Source organism: Heloderma suspectum, chromosome 8, assembly GCF_057233095.1.
Source record: "Heloderma suspectum isolate Gila_16-S chromosome 8, 16-S_ref, whole genome shotgun sequence".
Classification (NCBI taxonomy): domain Eukaryota; kingdom Metazoa; phylum Chordata; class Lepidosauria; order Squamata; family Helodermatidae; genus Heloderma; species Heloderma suspectum.
Window position 1 is genome coordinate 41,396,962 of NC_139465.1, and position 24,392 is coordinate 41,421,353.

The 24,392-nt window shown below is 44.6% G+C and overlaps 1 protein-coding gene across 2 annotated transcripts in view; it reads left to right on the top strand.

Moving 5' to 3' along the window:
* The window catches only part of NUP93 (nucleoporin 93), a 127,833-nt gene that overhangs the window by 292 nt on the left and 103,149 nt on the right, over positions 1-24,392 (top strand). Inside the window, exons 2-4 of one of the 2 annotated variants that reach the window (XM_084812093.1) lie at positions 493-587; positions 17,564-17,770; positions 18,804-18,921. In XM_084812093.1, the coding sequence (XP_084668219.1) occupies positions 17,592-17,770; positions 18,804-18,921 (297 nt within the window). In that variant the 5' untranslated portion in view covers positions 493-587; positions 17,564-17,591. The remainder of the gene's footprint in view (positions 1-492; positions 588-17,563; positions 17,771-18,803; positions 18,922-24,392) is intronic. The other variant, XM_084812092.1, reaches the window with a different exon arrangement.

Here is a 24,392-nt window from a genome sequence, read left to right on the forward strand (position 1 = left end):
AAGGCTTGGGACTGCAACTCCCATCATCCCCAGCCAGCATGGCCATCGCCCCTCAGAAGTGTTGGGACTGCAATCTCCATCATCCCCAGCCAGCATGGCCATCACCCTCCAGAGCTATTGGACTGCAACTCCCATCATCCCTCACCATTGGCTGTCCTGGCTAGGGCTGCTGGGAGTTGCAGTCCAAGCACATCTGGAGGGCCACAAGTTGCTCGTTCTTGCTCTTTGTCGTTATCATTGTATAGCAGCCGTGGATCGACCTTTTCCATGGTTCTATTTAACCAGCCTGCAATCCAAACATACTTACGTGGGAGTAAGCCTCACTGAAGTCGGTGGGACTTATTTCTGAGTAGACACGCATAGGATTGCACACTTGAATCTGCTATGATGCTAAGAGCCATTGATAGACCTCTGTTGCATGGATTTTAATAAACCCATATAAAGACATTTGCTCTGCATGCAGAAGGTTTCTGTTTTAATCCCTGGCTTCAGTTAAAAGGATCACGTATCGGATGATGGAAGAGACCTCTCCGTGAGACCTTGAGTTGCTGCCAGTCAGAGTGGGCAATAATGAGCTGGATGGACAGGTACAAAAGAGAATATTATGACTAAGAACATAAGAAGCGCCATGCTGGATCAGACCAAGGGTCCATCCGGCCTAGCATTCTGTTCATCCAGTGTACAACCAGCTGCCCATGGGAAACCCACAAGCAGGACGAGTGTAACAGCACCCTCCCACCCATGTTCCCAAGCAACTAGTGTGCATAGCTTACTGCCTCTGATATGACTATATATTGTTGGAATAGATTCTATAAATTAATTATATATTGTGTGAAGAAGTGCTTTTTCTTGTCTGTCCTGATTTTCCTGCTGATCATTTTCATTGGCTGACCCCAAATTCTAGTATTATGAGAGTAAGAGAAGCTTTTCTTTCTGTCTATCCTCCCCATGCTATTCATAATAATATAAAACTCCAGCATAGTCCTTCTGTCTCCCCCCCTCTCCCCTGCCCCAAGTGAAATGACCTCAAACACTTTAGCCCAGAGGTAGGCAATGTGGTGCCCATGGGCACCAGTGTGCCCTCACACTCCTTGGTGCCTGCTGAGGTATTCTACCCCTCCTCTTTTTCTTTTTTTAAAATTTAACACATTTTCTTACTGGCAGTTGGGATTGCTTCAAAGCAAAGCGAGGGCTTCCAGCTGCTGCCATCTTCATTTCCCATGAATGCTTCTGGGCCACACGTGGGGTTCAGGTACATTCTTAGGTCATGAAGATGGTTGGTGGCTGCAGGCCAGTGCTTTCCTCTGCGGCGTGTCACCAAGAAGGTGGTGCCCAGGACAGTTTCTCAAATTCCCAAATGTGCCCACGGACCCAAAAAGGTTGCCTACTCCTGCTTTAGCCTTTTTTCAGAGAGAAGGTATTCAACTTCTCAGTAATTTTGATTGCTGCTTTCTGTACCTTTTCTAGTTCTCCAGTATCTGAGATGGGGTGACCAGAAATGTGCTCAGTATTCTATATTTGGCTGTAGCAGGGATTTATATAAACTTTATATTATAAAGGCTGATGATGCACTCTATTTTCAATTACTTTCCTAAGAATCCCCAGCATGGAATTTGCTTTCTTCACCCCACAGCACACTGAGTTGATACTTTCATGAGTTACCCATCTTGACTCCAAGATCCCTTTCCTGTTTTGTTCTCACCAGTTCAGGCTCCATCATTGTATATGTGAATTATATATATTTTCAGTTTGAATCACTTTGCACTTAATTACAAATTGTGTCAATTTGTAGCTCCCCCTTTGGTGTACATGCTTTCCTCCTTCTTTTGTTTTCTATCTTTTCTTATGCTGTATGTCATAGTTATGGTACCCAAATTGTGATGTTAAAAATGCCAGTTCGGTGGGTGGAGCTGGGGGTGCGTGGTTGGGTTTTGGTGGACTAGAGAGGCAGAAAATATGTGGAGTTACTGTCTCTAAAACAAAGACTGGGAACACAAGCATTGATTAAAGAAAAGGCATTATTGCCTTTAAAATGATTGTGTTTGGAAGGGCTGGATGTCTTCTTACAATGGGGACCTTAATAGCCCATTTATTATGGTATAATAAATATGTTAGGGTTATTTAAGTATTAAGGTTATTTGAGTATTAAGTATTTAAGGCAGGGGTGGGGAATGTGTGGCCCTCCAGATGCTGTTGGACTGCAACTCCCATCAGTCCTTGCCAGCATAGCCAATGGTGAGGGATTGATGGGAGTTACGTCCAACAACATCTGGAGGGCCACACGTTCACCATCCCTGCTTTAAGGTATGTATTTGTAACATTTCAGTGATCCTCCACTATAAGAACAAAGCAAAACCCAATGTCACATATGAGTGTTGAGATGTGGTGTTTTGATAGCATTTTATTTTATGCAATTTTGGTGTCTTTCCCAATGTCTAATATTTATTATTTGTTTCTTGAGTACATTTCTATCCTGCCCTTCTCCCAAATTGCTTAGAGCAGCATGCACGGTTCCATGTTCCTGCGTGGTAGGTTAGGCTGAGCAATATTATCTGGTGATATTTTGACAGGATCCCAGCAAGATTCAAAGTCTTTCACTGTACCTTCTTCTTATAATGCTATTTAGCTCTTATTTAACACTTCTGAGTGTTCAGAGTGCTCCACATACATTCTCAATAATCTTTATAACAATCTTGTGAGGTAGATCAGTATTTGTCTTCCCATCTACAACATGAGGATGAGACAGAGAGACTGGGTTGCCTACCCCACTCAGGGAGTCTATGGCTGAGCTAAAGATTTGAATCAGGGGCTTCTTGGTTCACAGCTCAGTCTTTTGATCTCCGTATTACACTAGCATTCTGAGATAATGCAATTTGGATTCTTGCATCACAACAGTAGACTGCTGTTGTCCTGCTGGCTAATGTTGAATGCTGCAGTCCTATGTACAATGGGGGAGTAAGGCACGTTGAACACAGTGGACTTGCTGAGTAAATCTGCAAAGGATTCTGTTGTACAGTCTTTAATGCCCTGTTTAGCCACTATGGGAAGACAGTGGCCATTGGAGTTCTGCATTAGCCCTTACTGGCTGAGGAAAAAGCCTGTGTAACAAGTGAACCTGAATAATCTTGAATCAGCCTTGTATTGCATCTCTTGCTTGGTAGCCACAGGTGATCAGAATTCCATGCAGGCAAGTGAGTCAGCTGTTGGATGAGGAACAGATCACTCCATTCCTCCTCTTCAGCCAGCTTGATTTTAATGCTAGCTTTAGAAGAAGAAAAGTCTCTTCCTCCACAACCCTCATGGAAATGCAGCTGTGGGGCTGGGTGGGGGATGGAGTGATCAATCCTTCCTCTGCCAGTCTGCTTGGTAAAAGTTTTTTTTTTTTTTTAACAAGCCTGTGAAAAGGCTAATAGCTTTTGTTCCCATGCTGGCTGTGGAAGAGGGGCTTCACCTCCTCCATGGCAAACATGGAAACACAGGCAACTAGCCTTTTAGCAGGCGAAAACAATGGCTGGCTAGCAACTTCTGTGGGCTTATTTGCAAGGCTGCTTGAATGGTCCTAACAGTGTTTGTGGCTTAGCCACATAACCTACTGTGAGGGATATGTGAAGTATTGCTGAGAGGCATGTGTGGATTCTAGTCTGTATTCTGATATATCTCTGTAAAATAGGAACACCAACTGCTTCTGACAGCGCATTAGTGCTTTAATTCTTGTTCTTTGGGGCTGTCCATTATTTTAGCAGACCTTACTAATTCTACTAAGGGTAAAGGTATGTAACAATTTCGTATTCCCATTCTTATTTCCAGTCATGATAGTCTATATAGCTTAGGCTGGTATACCAACTACGCCCTTATCTGGACAGAGATAGCCTAGCTACAGTTATCCATGCTCTCATAACTTCTCGTCTGGATTACTGCAATGCGTTATACGTGGGGCTGCCTTTGAAAACGGTCCAGAAACTTCAGCTGGTCCAAAATAGGGCAGCAAGATTGTTAACAGGGACTGGCCTGCGAGCTCATATTACGCCAGTAGTTTTCCAGCTGCACTGGCTGCCAGTCCATTTCCGGGCCCGATTCAAAGTGCTGGTGTTAACATTCAGAGCCCTTAAAGGCTTGGGGCCAGGTTACCTGAAGGATCGCCTCCTCCCATATGTGCCTGCCCGGACCTTAAGATCATCATCAGCGGCCCTTCTCCGTGAGCCCCTGCCAAAGGAAGTGAGGCGGGTGGCTACTAGGAGGAGGGCTTTTTCTGTTGTGGCACCCCGGCTCTGGAATGAGCTCCCTAGTGAGGTTCGCCTGGCGCCTACATTGTACTCCTTTCAGCGCCAGGTGAAGACCTTTTTATTTTCCCAGGCATTTTATCTTTCTAAATTTTTATCTTTGCTGTTTTAAATCTGTATTTTAAACTCCTGTACTGCTGCTAGGTTTTATTGTGGTTGTATTGTTATATTGTGGTTTTAATGTTCTATATATTTTAAATAGTTTTATTGTGTGTTGTTTGGTTTTAATTTTTGTGAACCGCCCAGAGAGCTTCGGCTATTGGGCGGTATAGAAATGAAATAAATAACAATAATAATAATAATATATTTGGTTCTCCCTTCTATGTAGCCATTAGCATAAAAAAAAAATCACACCTCTATTTGGTTGTGCCTCTGCAGTTCTGTGGCATCCTTTTCTGAAAATGGCCCACTGTCTGTCTTTAAATAGCAGCACCTAGGTTACTGACTGAGGGTGCCTTACATCTGTGCTAAAAGATCTACCCTGGCTGCCAGTCTGTTACCAAGACAGGTTTATGGTGTTAGTCTTAGTATACAAAGCCCTGTACAACTCAAGGAACGTGCCCTTGAGTTTACCTCAAGGAACGTGCCCCGCCTCTGCCATACCAGCCTTTCCGGCCACCGTGTTCTTCAGTAGAGGTCCTGTTGGCTTACAGATTTCCATTTGGCGAAGGTATGGAGATGGGTCTTCTCTGCAGTGGCACCTGTCCTGTGGAAAGATCTCCTCTCTGAGGTATGTCATGTTTTATGCGATTATTAAAAACATATCCGTTTGCTTTGGTTTCCCCCCAGCCCTGAGCTGTCTTTTACCAGCCTCATGATACCATTGTGTGTGTTTGCGTGGTCTTTTTTCTTTGTTTTGTTTTTGTTTGTTTTTATTTTGTAAACAGCTTCAGAATTTGTTTCAAATGAGTTGATATATAAATATTGTTAATTAATTAATTATAGTTTGTTTCTGTTTTGTGCAGAAAAGGGCAACTAAAATGTTCAAGGGGCTGGAGCAACTCCCTGATGAGGGAAGGTTACAACAGCTGGGATTGTTTAGCTTGGAGAAAAGGCGAGGAAGGGGAGACATGACAGAGGTGTACAAAATGATGCATGGTGTGGAGAATGTGGACAGGGAGACATTTTTCTCCCACTCATATAATACTAGAAGCCAACGGGGTCATCCCATCAAGCTGATCGGTGGGAGATTCAGGACAGATAAAAGGAAGAACTTCTTCACACAGCAGAGAATCAAACTATGGAATTTGCTACCACAAGACGTAATGATGGCCACCAGTATGGATGGCTTTAAAAGGGGTTTAGACAAATTCATGGAGGAGAAGGCTATCGATGGCTACTAGTCCTGATGGCTATATGCTACCTCCATTATCAGAGGTACTATGCCTGCATACACCAGCTGCTGGGGATCATGGGTGGGAGGGTACTGTTGCACTCACACCTGGCTTGTGGGTTCTTAGTCAACAGCTGGGTGGCCACTGTGTGAACTGAATGCTGGACTAAATGGACCCTTGGTCTGATCCTGCAGGGCTCTTCTTATGCTTGCATACTATGTTACCTCAGTGAAGTGTTTAGTCCTCCCCTTGGGCTTTATTGCACTGAACTTCACAGAGACATTTTGCACAAAATGGATATTGCAACCATGAATTTCTGCCCTAGTTAGCTGAAAGAGATTATTCTTTTTGCAGTGGTATGGTGCCATTCCAGGAGCACGCCCGTGTGTGTTGGGGTGTGCGTGACGCCTCGTGCTGAATCTTGCACTATTAATTGGAATGCTTTTAGCACTCTTTTTAGAACTGGATGAACTTGAACTCCCTTGGACTGCTCGGAGTAATTCTACTCCTAAATGTAGTACTAAAAGCAGATTATAGGTTTGGTGCAAATGCAGCCACCTTAATATGTGAAGGACTCTGTGTTTAGGAGCACTGCTGTCAGATCTGTGAGCAAAGTAAGGTGTGCTGGTTTGTTCCTGCCAACAGAGCTGTGCATTCAAACAGCATAAGGTCATTTTCTTTACTACTTGGGATTGTTTGCATTGCAAATGTGCATTGACCATTGCTGATGTGCGTGTTTATCAGGTGGACCTGCATTGCAGGGCTACAGCCACCGTAACTGAATGGAGTCTGTCTGAATCCCAAATTGTGTGGGCATTGTGTAGTGTTTCTTAGCATTTCTCCTAATTCTCATATAATTTTCTTTTCCTTCTCCATCCTTTCAAAGTGGTTGGTCTTGGAAATGGCCTACTGGCATGCATATTTTCCATTTTTTTTGTACTGCAGTTTATTTAACTAAAGAAGATATTACCATTTCATATGCAACCCACCAGGAATGCCTCCTGCTCAACATTGTTTAAATGAGTGGGACTTGGGGGCAAGAGCTCAGCTAGACTGTCTATCTCTTGCTTATGTCTGCAACATCTTTTGTGTGTGGCCGTGGCATGAATGTCTAACAGGGGTAGGCAACCGTATCAGGCCTGTGGGCACATGTGGCAGTTTTTTTCAGGGCCATGGGCACGTTTTCTTGCCACCTGTTTCCTGGATTCCCACTTTCCTTGCCACCCCCTTCTGTGGATTCCCACTTTTCCTGCCCTTCCCCCCACTGTTCTTGCCTTTCTCACCCCCCACACCTTCCTTGCCTCCCCTCCCCCAATGCTCCGGATTCCCCCCTTCTGCCGTGATCACTTCAGCAGCCATGAAGCCTTCTTCTCCTGATCTGTCAACTTCCTGCTTACTGGTTAGTGCATTGTGGCTGTTGAGTTGAGCTAGGCAGTGGGCAAGGGCGGGGGAAGGGGCACATGGGGTGGGCGGGCAAAGTGGGTGCAGGGGGATGAGGTTGGGTCATAGGGGTTGTGGAGCTTGGCGGGCGCCACTGGGAATCTTGGTTGCCAGTGCAGCCGCAGGCACCGCTTTGCCAACCGCGGATATTACATCCTGGCAAAATTTTCTCCTCCCATCTTAACTCTGCCCAAATAGGCGAGGTAGTAGGAGATCACCTGGCATGTGTAGGTTTGTTGATTTTTCAGGAGAGAGCAGGTTAACTAACCAACAGTATTTCAACACAGCCTTAGGCTGTGGCATTTGGAAGTGGAATAAGACATGGTGGGGGGGTGCGTGTGTGCGAGCACATATGCATGCCGGCCCTCGCCGCGTGTTCAGAGAATAGGGCAACAAGATGAACTCCGCGAACGCAACCTGCTGTTGCCCAGCAACCATGGATTGCCTTGGTATTTGCTTGAGTTCATGGTGCTCCAACTTGGTGTTTGTGAGCTACCTTAAGTAAATATAAGGGAGAGAGAAATCCTGTATGAGCCTTTTGCAGGTTAAATAATCAAAGTCAAAAAGGACCAGCTGGTGGCAACCATCTTGATCTGGAGTGGATGTAAGAAGGTCAGACGAGTAGGGATGGAACAAAGTCCAAAAATATGCTAAAACCACTTTGTGGGCTAATCTGTCAGGGGAGCTGCAAATCATCAGAAGTATGGGAGAGTGCTACTGTAGTGTATACTACAGGGCATATGCAGCCCCTGTGTAGCCTGTTGTCTACAGAGCTGAGAAGTGGGCGGTAATAAAGTGTTGGTGAGGAAAGTACAGACCTGACTCTCTGCACTAACGGCCAGACCTGTGCCCTCACTTTCCAGTTTCCTCTGTTGCCTGTGCTACTGACTGCCCCCCTCCCCATTTTTGAACATCTCTGTAGAAAAGATTGTGGGAGGAAGGAGGGAGGCCTTGATAAATAGATGCCTGATACAGTCAAGTGATACAAAGGCTCTGGGTGTGTGGGGGTACACACTGATTGTATATGGGCAAAAGTACATTGACTAGAAGGAACTGAGTAGCCCAGCATTCCATGTAATTGACCGACCGACCTGTTGTGTGCCAGGGGTTAGGGAGGCCACTCCTGTCTTCGCCAGTGGCTGCGTGTGTCTTCTTGGGTGGTATTTCTCACACTTTGCTTCCCCTTTTCTAGGGTTATTGAAATAAATCTTCTTTGCCTCTTGGCAACCCCAAGGAGAAGGAAGCAGGAGCTTTCTTCCTCCCTACTCAGTGTCCATCTTTGGCTTGGAACCCCCCTTCCCCCCCCCGCCCCCATGGAAGGAAAACGCTTCGGGCTGGGAAAGGTTATGAAGGCCCTTTGTCTCTCCCCAGCTTCTTTTGGAAATATGGACAGCGCTAAGAATCTCGTGCAGAAGCTTTGCCCAGCCAACTCCCATGATCATGCTGGCTGAGGATGATGGGAGTTGTAGTCCAGCACGTCTGGAGGGCACCAGGCTCGGCGGGGCTGGTCTAGTGGAATCTAGATGGGTAGACACTAATGAGATGAAGGAGTCTAGGACTAGCAACAGCTGAAGATACATTTGGATATGATCTCCTAGGAATGTCAGGGCAAACCTTGTTTCAGCTTCTGTTCATTTCAAGGGGGATTGAAGTTCCGAGGGGAAGTTGCCCCCATGGCTATCCCATACTCAACTTTTGTTTTGGTGCATGTGGCTGTTCTGGACCTGTCTGTCTCCAGTTTCTGTTGCAGCTAATTTCCCCCATTGGCGGCAGAGGACCATTGACCCCATTCTCATGCGCTTTTTCTTTTCTCCTGTGGCCCTTTTCAGGGCTCGGAGTGGTGAATCTGCCAAACGGATGTCTGTTTTACCAGGTTGGAAGAATGGGATATTTCACTTTTGCTCCATGATTACGCATCTAAATACTTAACAGATCCAATAAGGTAGATTGTACCAGACCCACAGCTGCTTTTCATACTCCTTCCCCCCCCCCCCCGCCCCTTCAATTCCATCAGTGAGTGTGATAAATGCGAAACAGAGGCTGGCTATTTTTTAATTTTGTTTTTCCAGACATTATACATATGCTCGACGGGAGGACTCTGTTTTAGACTACAGATAGAGGCTTAATGCGGCAGCAATTCTTGACAGATCATCAATCTTGTTTTTACACGGGCGTCTTGCTTCACCTGGCTTTTGGCCTACTCTTTGATCAGGATTTGGAGAAGTTAGTGTAATTTCTTCTGTCTGCACCTTCTCTCTCCGAGGTCTTAGTTGTTCTTTCCCCAGCCAAAAATGAAGATCCCGGCACTGTTCTGCTCATGACTGTGCTAGCGCCTCCCATTCTGTGTAGCCATATTAAGAGTCTGATTGCAGTCTCTCGAATGCAGTAAAATCTCTCCATGTAAAGACTATGACTTCTGTGAACTGATGGTCTGGAAGAGATTTGAATCCTGCCATTTGGGAAGGAAGCCCCTATTTCTCAGTCAGTCAGGGACTAAATTTCCACTGAACAACAAAAGCACTAAGGATCTGCCCCCGGCCTTAGTTCTAGATCCACCATCACTGGACCTGGCCTTTTATTGCTGGCTCCTGACTCCTGAATTGCACTTCCATCCATTAAAGTCAGATTGTAAAATCCAAGGGGCCACAAAATTTGGTGTTGTGGCCTAGGAGTTGATATATTTCTATTCGTAGTGTTTTGTTAGTAGTATTTTTTAGCTTTGTCTGAGGCTGTTGCGCTTCCCTAAGAACTTGAAATAAATCTTTCAACCTGGAGACATTCCAGCGGCTTGGACCCCTTCTGGATAATGGACCCTGGTCTGTGATAGGGAATGAGTGTTAATAGTTTTACAGCACTTTTTGAGTGCAAAGGTGTTGAGGCTTGGGGAGTAATCATTTAACTTATCCAAATAGAGACCCTGTGAGGTGGGCCATTAATATTCCCATTTTACACTTGGGAAACTGAGGCTAAAAGTGTCTTATCCAAGGCTACCCAGATAGCCGATGTTTGATCAGGGGCCTGGACCAGAGTTTCTCCTGTGCAATTTCAGCATTCTCTTCCTTTGACTGGCTTTCCATGCTAGAGGGTCACGGTCTGATGAGGGGAGAGGAAACATCCCCAGTCCTGATCTGTGGTAGGAGGGGGAATTTGGGCTGCCCTCACTGTGCTTCATTTCTTTTCAGTGTCTTTGCTGGTTCTCATTTTGTCATTGGGGGAGGGAGGGGTTGAGCCTCTTTCAATCTGAGGGCCAAATGCAGTTTTGAAGAAGCTCTTGGGGGCCACATTCCAGTGGTGGGTGGGGCTGAAGACAAAGGGGGCAGGACCAAAATTACCAAAAAAAACCCATCCCCAAACCAAAACAGCATATTGTAGCTTAAAGCTTTTATTGCTAGTCACCAAGCCTTAGGAAAGTCATTTCAGCCTTCTGGGGTAGGAAAATCCTGTGCAAAAGCCAAGTAACCCCCAAATCATTGATGGTCAGGGGAAAGGGGGTGGGCTGGGGGAAGGGGCACAGTGGCTATCTGGGCACAGATTTATGAGATGCGTAAACTCCACCCTGCTTTCCTCTGTTCCCCTGCCCTTCTGCTTTTGTTTGAAGGCTCTGAAAGTGAGAAAGGGTGTAGTCATATGCATTTTTAGACAGAAAACAGGCCTACAACTCCCAGCAGGCCCCTGCGAGCCATGCTGGGAGTTGTAGGACTTTTTTCCTGTCTAAACATGCATGAGATTGCACCTTAAGTGGCTTATGTCTCCCAACATTCTCAGGATTGTCTCTGACATTTGCAAGCCTGATCCTTCCACCTTGAACCCATATTTGTGTCTTTTGGCTGACTTATGGTCAGTTCCCTGTGTGACTTAAAAAACAACAACCACAAGCAAGGAAATGCTTCTCCTGACGCAGCCCTTGGAGAGTGCTTTGCTTTACGTGCTGGTTGGGTTCGCTGTCATCTGAGATGTCTGCTGGTGCTCATGCCACTGTCTTTCCAGCAAGGTGGTTAATGAAAAAGAGAAGTGAACCGGATCGAAGCCGAGTCTCTGCCATTCTTGCAGTCAGCACCAGACGCACTGCTGCTTCTTCCGGAACTGGCAGGAGCAGCTGTAACTGGGTGGGAGGGTGACTGCTTTGGTCACTGTCTGCTGTTCTGGCAGCAGTGCAGTCGTTCCTGCCAAAGCCTTGCAAGTGGCGACATCCTGTACTGCATTGCAGGGCATGAAATTGCCTTTTCTCGGTGGCCTTGCTCTCTCCCTGGCTTCCGTCTCCATTGCTTGCAGTGTTTACTGGCTTATCCAATTTGATTGCCATTTATGCTAACTAAGAGCATGCTGGCTTGTAATTCACATAGTCTCCATTGTTTGGAGCCAGCCAGCTAGTTTGCAGACTGGCGTCTGAATTCTAGCTTTAGGTATCGGGTGTTATTTTTCCCTAGCAAACTACTGACTGTCATGGCAGGCAGGTTGTGCATTGGGAAAGGCTGGGTACATTCCCAGGAGACCCTGGAACCAGGGGGCTCATTGCATCCCCCCATAGGATCCTTGCCAGTGGGGGTCAGACCACCCTGGGGTGTAGAGTGGAAAACTGCAACAATTTTCTCATGTGTAGCACTTTACTTTGTCATCCATTCCTATGGGAAAAGACAATAAATCTGTCCACTCATAACATCATGTGTGTTGCATGAATGCATCTAATGCTTGTGTTCCCCTTTGCCACCCCCTTTCTATGGTTTTAGTTTGGGGGCTTGCACAAACTATTATTATTACTACTACTACTACTACTACTACTACCACCACCACCATAGCCAAAGCTGTCTGGGCGGTTTACAAAGATTAAGAACATTAAAAATACAGTATATAGAGCTTAAAAGCCATTTATATAAAAACACATGAACACAGAATATACACAAAGACAACATATATCTAAAACAATTTCAAGCAATCAGCCATAACTATAAGACAAATCCAGGATCAATTAAAACCCGTCATCTGCTGCCAAATGCCTGGGATAAAATAAAGGTCTTGACCTGATACCGAAAAGATTGGTGTTGGTGCCAGGAGGGCCTCATCAAGGAGATAATTCTACAATTGAGGAGCTGTCACCGAGAAGACCCTCTCCCTTGTTGTTTTCTGGTTTGGAAGCAGAAACAGGGATAGCCATGTTAGTCTGTTGCAGTAAAAACAACAAATGGTCTTGTGACACTTAAAAACTAACACATTTATTCTGGCCTAAGCTTTTGTGGACATTGTCCACTTCATCAGATGCATGAAGTGTTAATCTCAAATTGGCAGATTTATGTACACATGCTGGGGGTGGGGCAGGGTGGATGGAAGATTACTAAAAAAAAACAACCTAAAAAGATTACTCACCAGCAACAAAGACCTCACAACAGAGTTACAGACACAGGAACCAGACCCTGTGGCAGACCCAGATGCCAACTCTGTCCTGATATCTACTAACAGTGCCATGCATAACGTCAGGGGTTCATATACTTCTAGCATGATATATGCCATCATTTTCCAGCAATGCCCTACTGCTTTCTACATAGGACAAACAGGCCAGTCTCTACGCAAAATAGTAAGTGGGCAGAAATGTGACATCAGGAATGGCAATATTTAAAAACCAGAAGAGGAACATTTCAGCCTCCCAGGACACTCTGGCAATGACCTTAAGGCAGCCATCCTTGAACAAAGGAATGTCAAAGACCGATATCAACATGAAATTGCTGGAGTACAATTCAACAAGATATTCAGCTCTGTTTCCTGTGGTTTGAATAAAGACAAAGGTGTATCATCATCATCATCCTGCATATGTTAATTGGCTCACCACTGCAGTGATGTCTGCAGTAGGTTATCACTGCAGTAGGTTATCACCCTACAAGGTTTTGTGAGTGGCAACCATTAAGGTAATTTTCACCTTGTCTGTACTTTTTGCATTTCATTTCCCTCTGACCACACAGTTTATATTCTGCCCTTCTCCCCCAGCATGTGTATATAAATCTGCCAATTTGTGGTTAACCATTCATTCATCAGATGAAGTGGACAGTGTCCATGAAAACTTATGCCAGAATACATATTCTTTAAGGTGCCACAAAGAATACGTGAAGCCATCAGGTTGGCCCAGGATGGAAACAGTTTTGAGTTAACAACTGGATTTTATATTTTCAAAAATGGAGGATAAGTGGCTACTTCGGTTTTCCCAGAACACTGAAACATCACTTGGCAGAGCCCAATTTAAATGTCTGCAAACCCTCTTCTGCTGTATCATCTTAAGTCTCTGACTGTGCCAGACATCCTGAATACAACAGTCAGTACAGCAGTCAATCTTCCCCCCGACCCCAATTCCCCTCCACCACCTGCTTTTTGTAACCTTTTGCCCGGTGAAGTGATCTTGAAAGCTTGCACATTTCTGGTGATCTTTGAGTTGGCCCAATAATAAGACTCTTTAATCTATTAAAGTGGATCTTGGGATGGGGAGGAAATGTGCAAGCACACGGGGATAATTGCATAATGCCAAAACGTGGCGTGACATTTTATATGAATGGACTCATTGACATGGATGGAAAAGGTATTGGGGTGCTTTCTGCTCCTGCTGACCCCTGCCATTGAAGCTTGCTCTTCCCAGTATAGTCTCAGTCCTCTGTTTTCTTTCTTGGTCACCCTTGAATGTGGTGGAATGTTAGGAAATGGCTCTGTTTATATCCAGATCTATTGTCAATTGGTCTGAATTGCAAAGTATTCATTCAGTTCCCACCCTATTAGTGAAATGTTGATTTCAACACAGTTGGTTTCAGATACCTTGGGAATTCCTCAAAAGGTTAGATGGCCAAATTAGACAGATCAGGCAGACTTCTCAGAACAGGAGAAATAAACTTACATGGGCAGATGAAAGCGAACGGAAGCGAAAAGTAAGACTGCAGAGTGGGGTTGGCATGGTGAAAATAAAAGCTTTCTGCATTCTGGCTTTTTAAGCACTTAACAGATTGCAGCGTGTTTTGGCATAACGTATTCCTCCACGAGAGTCCTTTGAAATGACTCCTACGCGGGAATACATGTGAAAAGTCTTAATGTCGGAATAGAAGCCCCTTGTGGATTTTCTGGAAGATAACTGTGATTGGGGTATTAGGTTCCTGCCAGCCCCTGCTCATAAGTCTTCCCTCAAAAATCCATAAGGGTTTCACGTGTAACTTGGAGCTAGCTTCTAGCTGAGGTCTGGAGCTTCTATAGGGTGTGCAGCCCTTCCCTATCGAAATATTTTTACTAAATTTCAAGCCTTTCGCCATGCCTGAGGCTTGAAATGAATAGACACAAATATAAAACATCCAAGTGGAACTGAAAAGCTTAAAGAGCCAAACAGATGATCTAATCACACCCTTGTAATTGGTTTAACTCTGGTCATCAAAATCCAGCCTTTCTTTATTTATTTATTTATTTATTTATTTTTATTACAATTCTATACCACCCAACAGCCAAAGTTCTCTGGGCGGTTCACAACAATTGAAACCATGAAATACTACACGATAAGCAACAATATAAAAGTTTAAAACTACAATATAAAATAACCATAATAACCAAATAAAACTTAGCAGCATTGCAAAGATTTAAAATACAGGAAGAGATTTAAAATAACAGAAATGGAAAGACTAAGATGCCTGGGAAAATAAGAAGGCACCGAAAAGAGCACAGTGTAGGTGCCAGGTGAGCCCCTCTGGGAGCTCATTCCACAACCAGGGTGCCACAACAGAAAAGGCCCTCTTCTCAGTGAAAGGTCATTATTGATTGATTGATTGATTGATTGCATTTATATCCCGCCTTTTTTTCCTCTTGCAAGGAACCCAAGGCGGCTTACATTATCCTCTTCCTCCTCTCCATTTTATCCTCACAACAACAACCCTGTGAAGTAGGTTGGGCTGAGAGTCCATGACTGGCCCAAAGTCACCCAGTGAGCTTCCATGGCCGAGTGGGGACTAGAACCCAGATCTCCCAGCTCCCAGTCCAACACTCTCACCACTACACCACACTGGCACCCAATGGCAGTGTTCCCCAGTGTGGTGCCTTCCAGGTGTGGAAGGCACCCCCATAATTCCAAGACAGCATGCCTTGATCTGATGATCTGGTGCCTTATATCTGCTTGATTGTTTTAATACTGTAAGCTTATTGTCTGTGTTTATTTGTGAGCAATCGTGAGGCTGCTTGCAGTGAAATATGGGATATAAATAAAGGACAGCAATAGTGCTGCATTGGTTTTTGGCCAAGGGTAGTGTGTTTATGGCTACACTGCCATTGGAATTCAGTGACCCCTTGCAGAATATGGTTTTCCTTGCAGGTTGTGTAAAGAACTGTTGGGAAGTAATTTTCTGTGTCCACGGGTAGCAATAACTTTTCACAGTTAGTGGACCTGATTTACATCTGGTGTAACAGCCATGGTAATTAAGCCCTGTTAGTGAATATCCTAGGGTGTTTACTTCCTGTTTGTGGCATGTGAGCATCTCTGATTGTGGAAATGCTCTTTTTGTGCATCACAGTTGTTGTATGTTGCCTGTGATGCATCCCCATGTAAAAGTTCCCAGCAGGTCTTAACAGCGCTGGTGCTGTTCTTGAAAAGGGGCTGCATAGTTGAATGTTCATATTTTTGAGGCAGTTTCAGTGGGAGGATAGATGATTTGTTGTTTGAGAGGTCAGAATATTTGCACAGACGTTTTTCTCATCCCTCCCCCGCCCCTCCCCAATGGTGAATGAGGCAGCAACTCTAAACCAGCCATTAATTTTATTTTTACACAAGAGACTTGGCTGCTCCTGGATTGTGGCCTAATGGGAGATTTGGACCAGTATTTAGGGTTTCTCTATCCCAGGGGTGCCCAGATCAAATGGTTTGGCTGGCAAGATTTCTCAGCCATCAGTAGAGTGCATTGATTTAAATCAATGCAATTTTAAATCACTGATGGCTGAGAAATCTGGCCAGAAGGGTGATTTCAATAATTGATTTAAAATAATTTTCCTATTGGCGCTTCATATATTTCCTAAATGATATGCATAATCTAGCCACTTGCAGCATAATTCTAGATGTGTCTACTCAGAAGTAAGTTTTATGTAGTTCAGGATTACTGTCAGGTCAGCGGATTTAAGATTGCAACCTAAAACATGTTAATTTACAGCTAAATAGACCATTGACATTTAGCTGGATATACTTTGTATGATCTATATGATTTGATATTTTTTTACTAACTTTAAATGTTCCATGGAACACTGCTCAATTTTAATGGGTAACTTTGCTCATTTATGTCGTTATTGGGCTGGGCAGTTCTATTTTTGTAAGCTGGAAAGGAAATGCTCTTGTTTATAATGGGTAAATGTTCATAATTTGAGAACAAAGCAGATTTCAGAGCTCAGGTAGTTAAAAAGTATAAAAACAGAAGAGTACACAAGATGACCCAGGTGATTACAGGGGATCATCCTTCTAGTGATACACAGGGCACCATCTCCTGGAGCTATGAGTTGGACTCCTCCCTGGGCTTCTGATGATTTGTCAGCCCTTGGTCTCTGATGTCAGACCCATAACAGAATATAGTGTGTGATCTATTGTGTCATACTGATAAGGCGTAATGTTCAGAGATTTTTTCCTCATAGTTCCATCTTTGGACTCCCTGTGTTTGGTAACAAGACAGATTTTGAGTTTTAAGAGACCGTAAGTAAACATTTAATATGCTTGTATTAAGACTTAATTTTAACATAGATGCTTGTGGGGGGTAGATTTCTTTAAAATTAAAGATTAAAAAATCCATTGATTTTTATCCACCCTGACGCATAAATACTCTGCGGTTGCACCCCTTAAGTTATCACTAGAAAGGCCTGAAAATGATGAAGTGGTGCTGTGTGTGGTAGGAAGATGCCATGGGCCATATTGCGGACCAAACAGGGCTTGATAAGAGGGCATTATCTTTGCTACCCCTGATCTTTACAACCAAATGGTGGTTCCAGACAAGGCTTTTATGGCGCTATCACCCTGCTTCATTCACAGAATTTAAGTGTGTGTGTGGAGGGGTCCAGACAACACCATCATTATCTTCTCATGACTTTTCTGTGTTTTCTTACTGCCCTTCCATCTTTTTCCTTAATCTGTTTAGGAGATGAACAGCATGGTGCCTTCTCATTTCTAATGCTAAAAGCCCTCCTTCTAGAATCACCCTAATTTTCCTGTAATACTGATTTTTAGCGATCCTTGAAGTTAACCCTTTGTTGGAGTTGAGTAACAGTGCCTTCTGGGTGATGAGCTTACCATACTACCTCTCAAGTGATGTGTGGTTGTGTGCATTGCGCATAAAATGTCTTGTTGGACTGGCAAATACTTTGCTTTTATCCATGAAGCTGCCCATAACTTGTTTCAGCTCCTCATTTGTTCACAAGTGTTAACTGGAGGTGGTGATAAGGCAACAAGTTTTGCTGGGGGTGGCCTTTTCAGGCTTGCTTGCTTGTACCTTTCAGTCTTCCTGAGATCTCTTTCTACCCACCTTCCCTTAGGTTTTCCACGTAGCAGCCAGCCTTCGAAATGGACGCAGAAGGATTTGGTGAGCTCCTGCAGCAGGCAGAGCAGCTTGCTGCAGAGACGGAGGGCATCGCCGAGCTTCCTCACGTTGAACGCAATCTCCAAGAGATCCAGCAGGCGGGAGAGCGTCTGCGCTCCAGGACGCTAACTCGCACCACCCAGGAGACAGCAGATGTCAAGGCGTAAGTTCCTGGGCTGCTTGAAACTTTCTGTCCTGAAGTTAGACGCTAGGGCTACCCTCCCAAGCAAACCTTCCTAGGGAGTAAACCCCACTGAATTCACTGGGACTGAATTCTGAGTCAACATGTTTAGGATTGCACTATAGGTCGGCATAACATCTTTGACCTCCATGAGGAAAAGCTAATGGGGGTTGCTCTTGCTCACTGTAGCATGTTGCAAACTGTATGGCAAATCAATCCAGGTGGCTTCTCTGCATGCAGTGAACTGAATGTTCTTTAAAATGCATATCCAACTTGACCGCCAGCATATAAAGGGCAGTATCCAACTGTGCCATTCCATTAGTGCAAATGATGTTGCGCTATCGGAAACTAGGTTCTGGACTGTACAAAAAAAGAAGAATCCAGCTAAAGTTGCATTTGCGCAAGCATGGTTGCGCAAGTGGAACCCATTGCACATAACTCTTCTGCAACCTGCTGTGCAACCGGTTGTGCATAACTCTGGTGCAGCCCATTGTGCAACCGGTTGCACATAATTCTAGTGCAGCCTGTTGTGCAACTAGTTGCGCATAACTCTAGTGCAGCCCTTGTGCAAACGGTTGCACAGCTGCTTGCACAACCAGTTGCACAAGCGTTAAGGGCAACTCCTTGTGCAATGGAAAGAATCAGTGGAGCTTTAACAGTGCTATTTGAGTTTGCGGAATGACACTGTTGGATAGTGCGCATTAGAAGGAATTGGAAAAGTGGGTCAGCCTTTGCTCCTTGACTGGTATTCCAGGTGGACTGGTAGATCACTTGGATAGAAAGTCAACTACACCCTCAAGTAAATCCAGGTTTATTTCTATCCATCTTCCACATAGGCTCTAAGGCAGATCAAAGGCAGGTTGGCTAGTGCTACATTGATTGGAACATTTGAATTAAATTGTTGTGTTTTGATTTTGAGATTAAAAAATGGCTGTATCTCAAATCTGCGGGTCCTTTGTGTCTCTTGCAAAAGCAACTGTAGTCTGATCCGCCTTCCTTTTCATTTCTCTTGTAGATCAGTTCTTCTTGGCTCCAGAGGGCTTGACATATCCCACATCTCTCAGCGGTTGGAGAGCCTTAGTGCTGTGACAACATTTGAGCCTCTAGAGCCTGTGAAGGACACCGATATACAGGTAATAGGCTGTGTGCTGTGTGTGATTGTTTCTCACAATCAAAGGTGAACAGTAAGAGGTACCGTAGCAGTTTTTAACAAGCGAATGCCTGGCTTCTCTGTACTGCTCGCAACACTTTATGTATGTACCAGGATACGTTCCCCACATTTCCCCATCATTAATAGCGTTACTTTCAGTGAAGTCATGTGAAAATATCCTGGATTTCTTTTCTCTTTCCCAATGATGAAACCCGTGTTCTTTTTGTGGTAGACAAAAGGCCTTAGTCTGCTATCAAGCTGCTCAAGAGTAGAGACATGCATTTAGTATTTAACTGTCCCGATGCTTCAAATATTGGGATTCAAAGTTCTGTGCATGAGACTATCCCCGGCGGAGAGATTGTTTGGAAAAACAATTCTGTACACAGGCTGCTTACACACTGAAGTAGATGTGATTTTGTCAGCCTCGCTGTGCGCAGGCTCTGTGGCCCATTTTTTCACTTTCTGGAGAACAGAGCTCTTTTTACCTGCCTCATTGCCTCCGGTTGCCCTTTAAGGGAAAGGTTGTAGCTCAGTGGTAAAGCACCTACTTTACATGCCAAAGGTTCCAGGTTGGATCCTTGGGTAGGGCAGGGCACCCTGGAGAGCTGCTGACAGACAGTGTAGAAAAAGACAGAGGTAGATAGACCAGTGGTCTGGCCGCTTCCTATGTTCCTATGTGCTGCTAACTAGCCAACTGCCTCTCAATAATCTGTAGCTATTTTTGACTGGAAAATCTCAGTAGTGCTAACTTTTCCCAGAATACTGGGTTTAGAACAAATTCATGCAGAACCAGTTCTTTTTTGTACATCCATTGACCTGGGTTGTATAATTTATTTTCAGTGTAGAAATTGAGTTTCTCATGTACTGAATATTGAGTGTGACTAAAGCACAATCTGTCCTGTTTGTAACATTTATTCGTTTCTTTACTGAACATGCCATCTTTCCCTTTCTCTCTCCCCCACGCCCCCCACGTTGTGTTGTAGCGGGTGGTGCTGGCAGATTTGTTGGGATTCCAGCCTTTCATATAAAGGCAGGAAGTACTGCAGTCAGAATATCCTTGTTAATTGCAGCTTTCCTGTAAATTGATGCTTTAGCACAGGGGTGTTGAACATTTTCCTGCCTGAGGGCTGAATTCAGTTTCAGAGAAGCTCTCGGGGGCCTCATTCCCATGGTGTGTGGGGCAAAGGCAGAGAGGGTGGGGCCAGAGTATTGAAAATAGCAGCATATTTTATTGTAAATCTGTCACGTAAAGCTTAAAACATTTCAACTTTTTAGAATGGGAAAAAGTGCAAAAGCTGGGGGTGAGGCCAGGGGAAGGCTGTGGCCATCTGGGGAACCCCGAAGGGCTGGATTGGGACCCTTGGTGGGCCAGTTTTGGCTCCTTGACCTGAGGTTCAACACCCCTGCTTAAGCAGAATGTGGGTAGCTAAATCTTGTGCCTTGAACGTCTCAGGAGTATGAGTTGACCCAAGATCTAAGCTTCACAGCCTCCTTGCCTTGTCCTGGTAACCAGTGAGGTATCTTTCTGACCTGACCCTGTTTTTTAAACATACTTCTTAGTGCTGATTAGGGAGAGGTACGCCAAATTGCATCTCCGTAAATCACCTAAATTATTTAGCAGCAATAAAACTTAAGACAACTGATACAAAAAGAGGTTTGTTTTAGAAATGGTTCCCATTACAGTAATTGGCCAGGAATCTTGTAGCAGATTCCTGTCACTTGAGAGTGGGTGGGATGAAGGTTTTTTTGCTTGGTTGGGTGGGTGTTTGTTTGTTTTTGGACGGGGCATGGAATCATAGGGAACAGAGATGTGAAGGCCTGGGAAAAAAAGAAAGATTTGGAAAAAGCCATTTTTAACAGCTTTGGATTATGAAATCTTTTATTTTAGAATTTAAGACAAGGTGTTTATATATAGCTACCAAGCTTTTACTCCCCCACAAATGATTTCTAAAAACTATGTAATAAGACTTTTATATAAAAACTAGAGATGTAAAATGTGTGGAAATAATGAAGCCATGGGGAAAAGTGTTTTTTAATCCTTTCTGTAAGATTCTCAGCATAGTTCTTTCCCTTCATTTCTTATTGAAATTATTGATCCAGTGTATCAATACTGATAAACATTTTGAGATGCTCCAGGTCATTCTCAGTTTCCCGACATGTGAATAGAGTCACCATATCATAATATGGAAGAAAATATACTATTTTCTTCCATATTATGATTCCATATTATGTACTGGGGGTTGGACTCAATGGCCTTGTAGGCCCCTTCCAACCCTACTATTCTATGATTCTGTACGTTCTTAACAGTTTGTGTTTTGTTCTACCAGAGTCCTGTGTTTCTGGAGTTGTCTTCCTCTGCCTCCAGTTCTTCCTGCTTCTTCTGGTCTCTAGGATGATTCAGATATTTCAGGGACTACTTGCTGAAGTACCCTTTGGTCAGACATATATTAGGAACCTAAAATATCTTACGTACAGCTTGGTTTGTTCATAAAATTAATCATGTTAGATACATTAAATGGGTAAAGTTTTAAAAAGATGTATTAGTTACAAATAAATACAAATTTACTGAGTTCACTTTTCAACATTTTCAAATATAAAAATAATTTTATGAGCAAACCAAGTTATATATAGCATAACTTTAGGAGCGTAAAGGCTGCTTTATGTTCCTAAAGCAGCCTTACTCAACCTGCTGCCCTATAGATGTTTTCAACTACAATGCCAGCGTTCCTGACCAGTGGCCATCCTGCCTGAGGCTGATAGGAGCTGAAGTCCAAAATATCTCAAGAACACCAGGATGGGGAAGGCTGTCTTAAAACAACACAGTGTCTTCTGAGCTGTAAAGAGTACTAAAAAAAGTATTGCTTATTTTTCAAGTTTTACTAACATTTCCATTTTTTTTCCGGGGGAAGAACAGAAAAAACAAGCTTTAGATCCTTCTCCATTCTGGCTTGTGAAATCTGCCAGAGCTGGGCTGGATATCTGGACCTCTGAGGTGGAAAATGCCTCCTTGAGGGACAGCAAGGTCCCCACAGCTTTGAAAGAAGCTGTGGGGAGGCCCCTGCTGAAGAAACCAAATTTAGATCATATGGTTCCAGATAATTACCACCCTGTGTCAAATTTGCCATTCTTGGGCAAGGTGCTGGAGCGTGTGGTGGCCTCAGAACTCCAAGCCATTTTGGATGAAACTGATTATTTAGATCAATTCCAATCAGGTTTCAGGCCTGCTTATGGGACAGAAGCAGCCTTGGCTGCCCTGGTTGATGACTTCGCCAGGGAATGGATGGGGGGAGTGCAAACCTGTTGGTTCTTCTGGACCTCTCAGCAGCTTTCGATACCATCGACCATGGGATCCTTCTGGATGGTTTATCTGGATTGGGCTTGGGAGGCGCAGTTTTAAAGTGGTTCCGGTCCTTTCTGGGGGAGCTGTCTCAGAAGGTGGTGCTTGGGGGACTTTGGTTCCACCCCATGGCCATTAGCCTGTGGGGTGCCGCAAGGTTCTATCTTGCCCCGCATGCTTTTTAACATCTACATGAAACCGCTGGGGGAAGTCATCAGGAGGTTTGGGCTGAAATGTCATCAGTATGCAGATGATACTCAGCTCTACCTCTTGTTTCCATCTGCACATCCCAGGGAGGCTGTGGAACTCCTGAACCAGTGTCTGCAGGCTGTTTGGGAATGGATGAGGGTGAACAAGCTGAAACTTAATCCAGACAAGAGAGAGGTTCTGGGGGTTGGGAAACCCATTCCTTCGGATGGAGGCTTACAACTGGTCTTAGATGGGGTTGCTCTCCCCCTGAAAGACCAAGTGCGCAGTCTGGGAGCCCTCTTGGACTCTGAGCTAACTGGGGACGCCCAGGTGGCTGCGGTGGCCAGGAGTGCTTTTTACCAGTTTTCCTCTACCGTGAGAATGCAAGTTTCCGAGGAGGAGGAGGAAGAGGGGTAGGGCTTGGAAGACGCTAGGGTCTTTTTGCTTTGTGTCTTCTGCTTTGAAAGACACAAAGCAAAGGGGGAAAAGTTAGGGGCAGGGCTCAGACATTCTGCCTGGATAGCCACTCCTGGAAGCCAACGTAGGAGGGAGCCACCCTAAGGGAGAGTTGTTGTAGTTCAGTCGTTAAGTCGTGTCCGACTCTTCGTGACCTCATGGACCATAGCACACCAGGCCTTCCTGTCCTCCGCTCTCTCCCGGAGTGTGCTCAAGTTCATGTTCATTGCATTGGTGATGCTATCTAGCCATCTCATCCTCTGCCGTCCCCTTCTCCTTTTGCCTTCAATCCTTCCCAGCATCAGGGTTTTTTCCAGTGACTTTACTCTTCACATTAGGTGGCCAAAATATTTGAGCTTCAGCTTCAGGATCTGTCCTTCCAATGAGCACTCAGGGTTGATTTCCTTTAGGATGGACTGATCTGACCTCCTTGCAGTCCAGGGGACTCGTAAGAGTCTTCTCCAGCACCACAGTTCGAAAGCATCAATTCTTCGGCGCTCAGCCTTCCTTATAGTCCAGCTCTCACAGCCATACGTTACTACTGGGAGAACCATCGCTTTGATTATGCGGACCTTTGTCAGCAAGGTGATGTCTGTGCTTCTGACTATGCTGTCTAGGTTTGCCATAGCTTTCCTCCCAAGGAGCAAGCATCTTTTGATTTCATGGCTACAGTCACCGTCTGCGGTGATTTTGGAGCCCAAGAAAGTAAAATCTGTCACTGCTTCCATTTCTTCCCCTTCTATATGCCAGGAAGTGATAGGGCCAGATGCCATGATCTTCGTTTTTTTTAATGTTGAGTTTTAAACCAGCTTTTGCACCCTCCACTTTCACCCTCAACAAGAGGCTCTTTAAATCCTCTTTGCTTTCTGCCATTAGGGTGGTATCGTCTGCGTATCTGAGGTTGTTGATAATTCTCCCGGCAAACTTAATTCCGACTTGTGATTCATCCAACCCGGCGTTTCTCATGATGTACTCTGCATATAAGTTAACTAAGCAGGGCGACAATATGCAGCCTTGTCGTACTCCTTTCCCAATTTTGAACCAATCCGTTGTTCCATGTCTGGTTCTTACTGTTGCTTCTTGACCCTCATACAGGTTTCTCAGGAGACAGGTAAGGTGGTCTGGTACTCCCATCTCTTTAAGAATTTGCCAGAGTTTGTTGTGATGCACACCATCAAAGGCTTTAGCGTAGTCAATGAAGCAGAAATAGACGTTTTTCTGGAATTCTCTTGCTTTCTCCATGATGCAGCGAATGTTGGCGATTTGATCTCTAGTTCCTCTGCCTCTTCGGAACCCAGCTTGTACTTCCGGTAGTTCTCGGTTCACATACAGCTGAAGCCTAGCTTGTAGGATTTTGAGCATCAATTTGCTGGCATGTGAAATGAGCGCAATTGTACGGGAGTTTGAACACTCTTTGACATTGCCCTTCTTTGGAATTGGAATGTAAACTGACCTTTTCCAGTCTTGTGGCC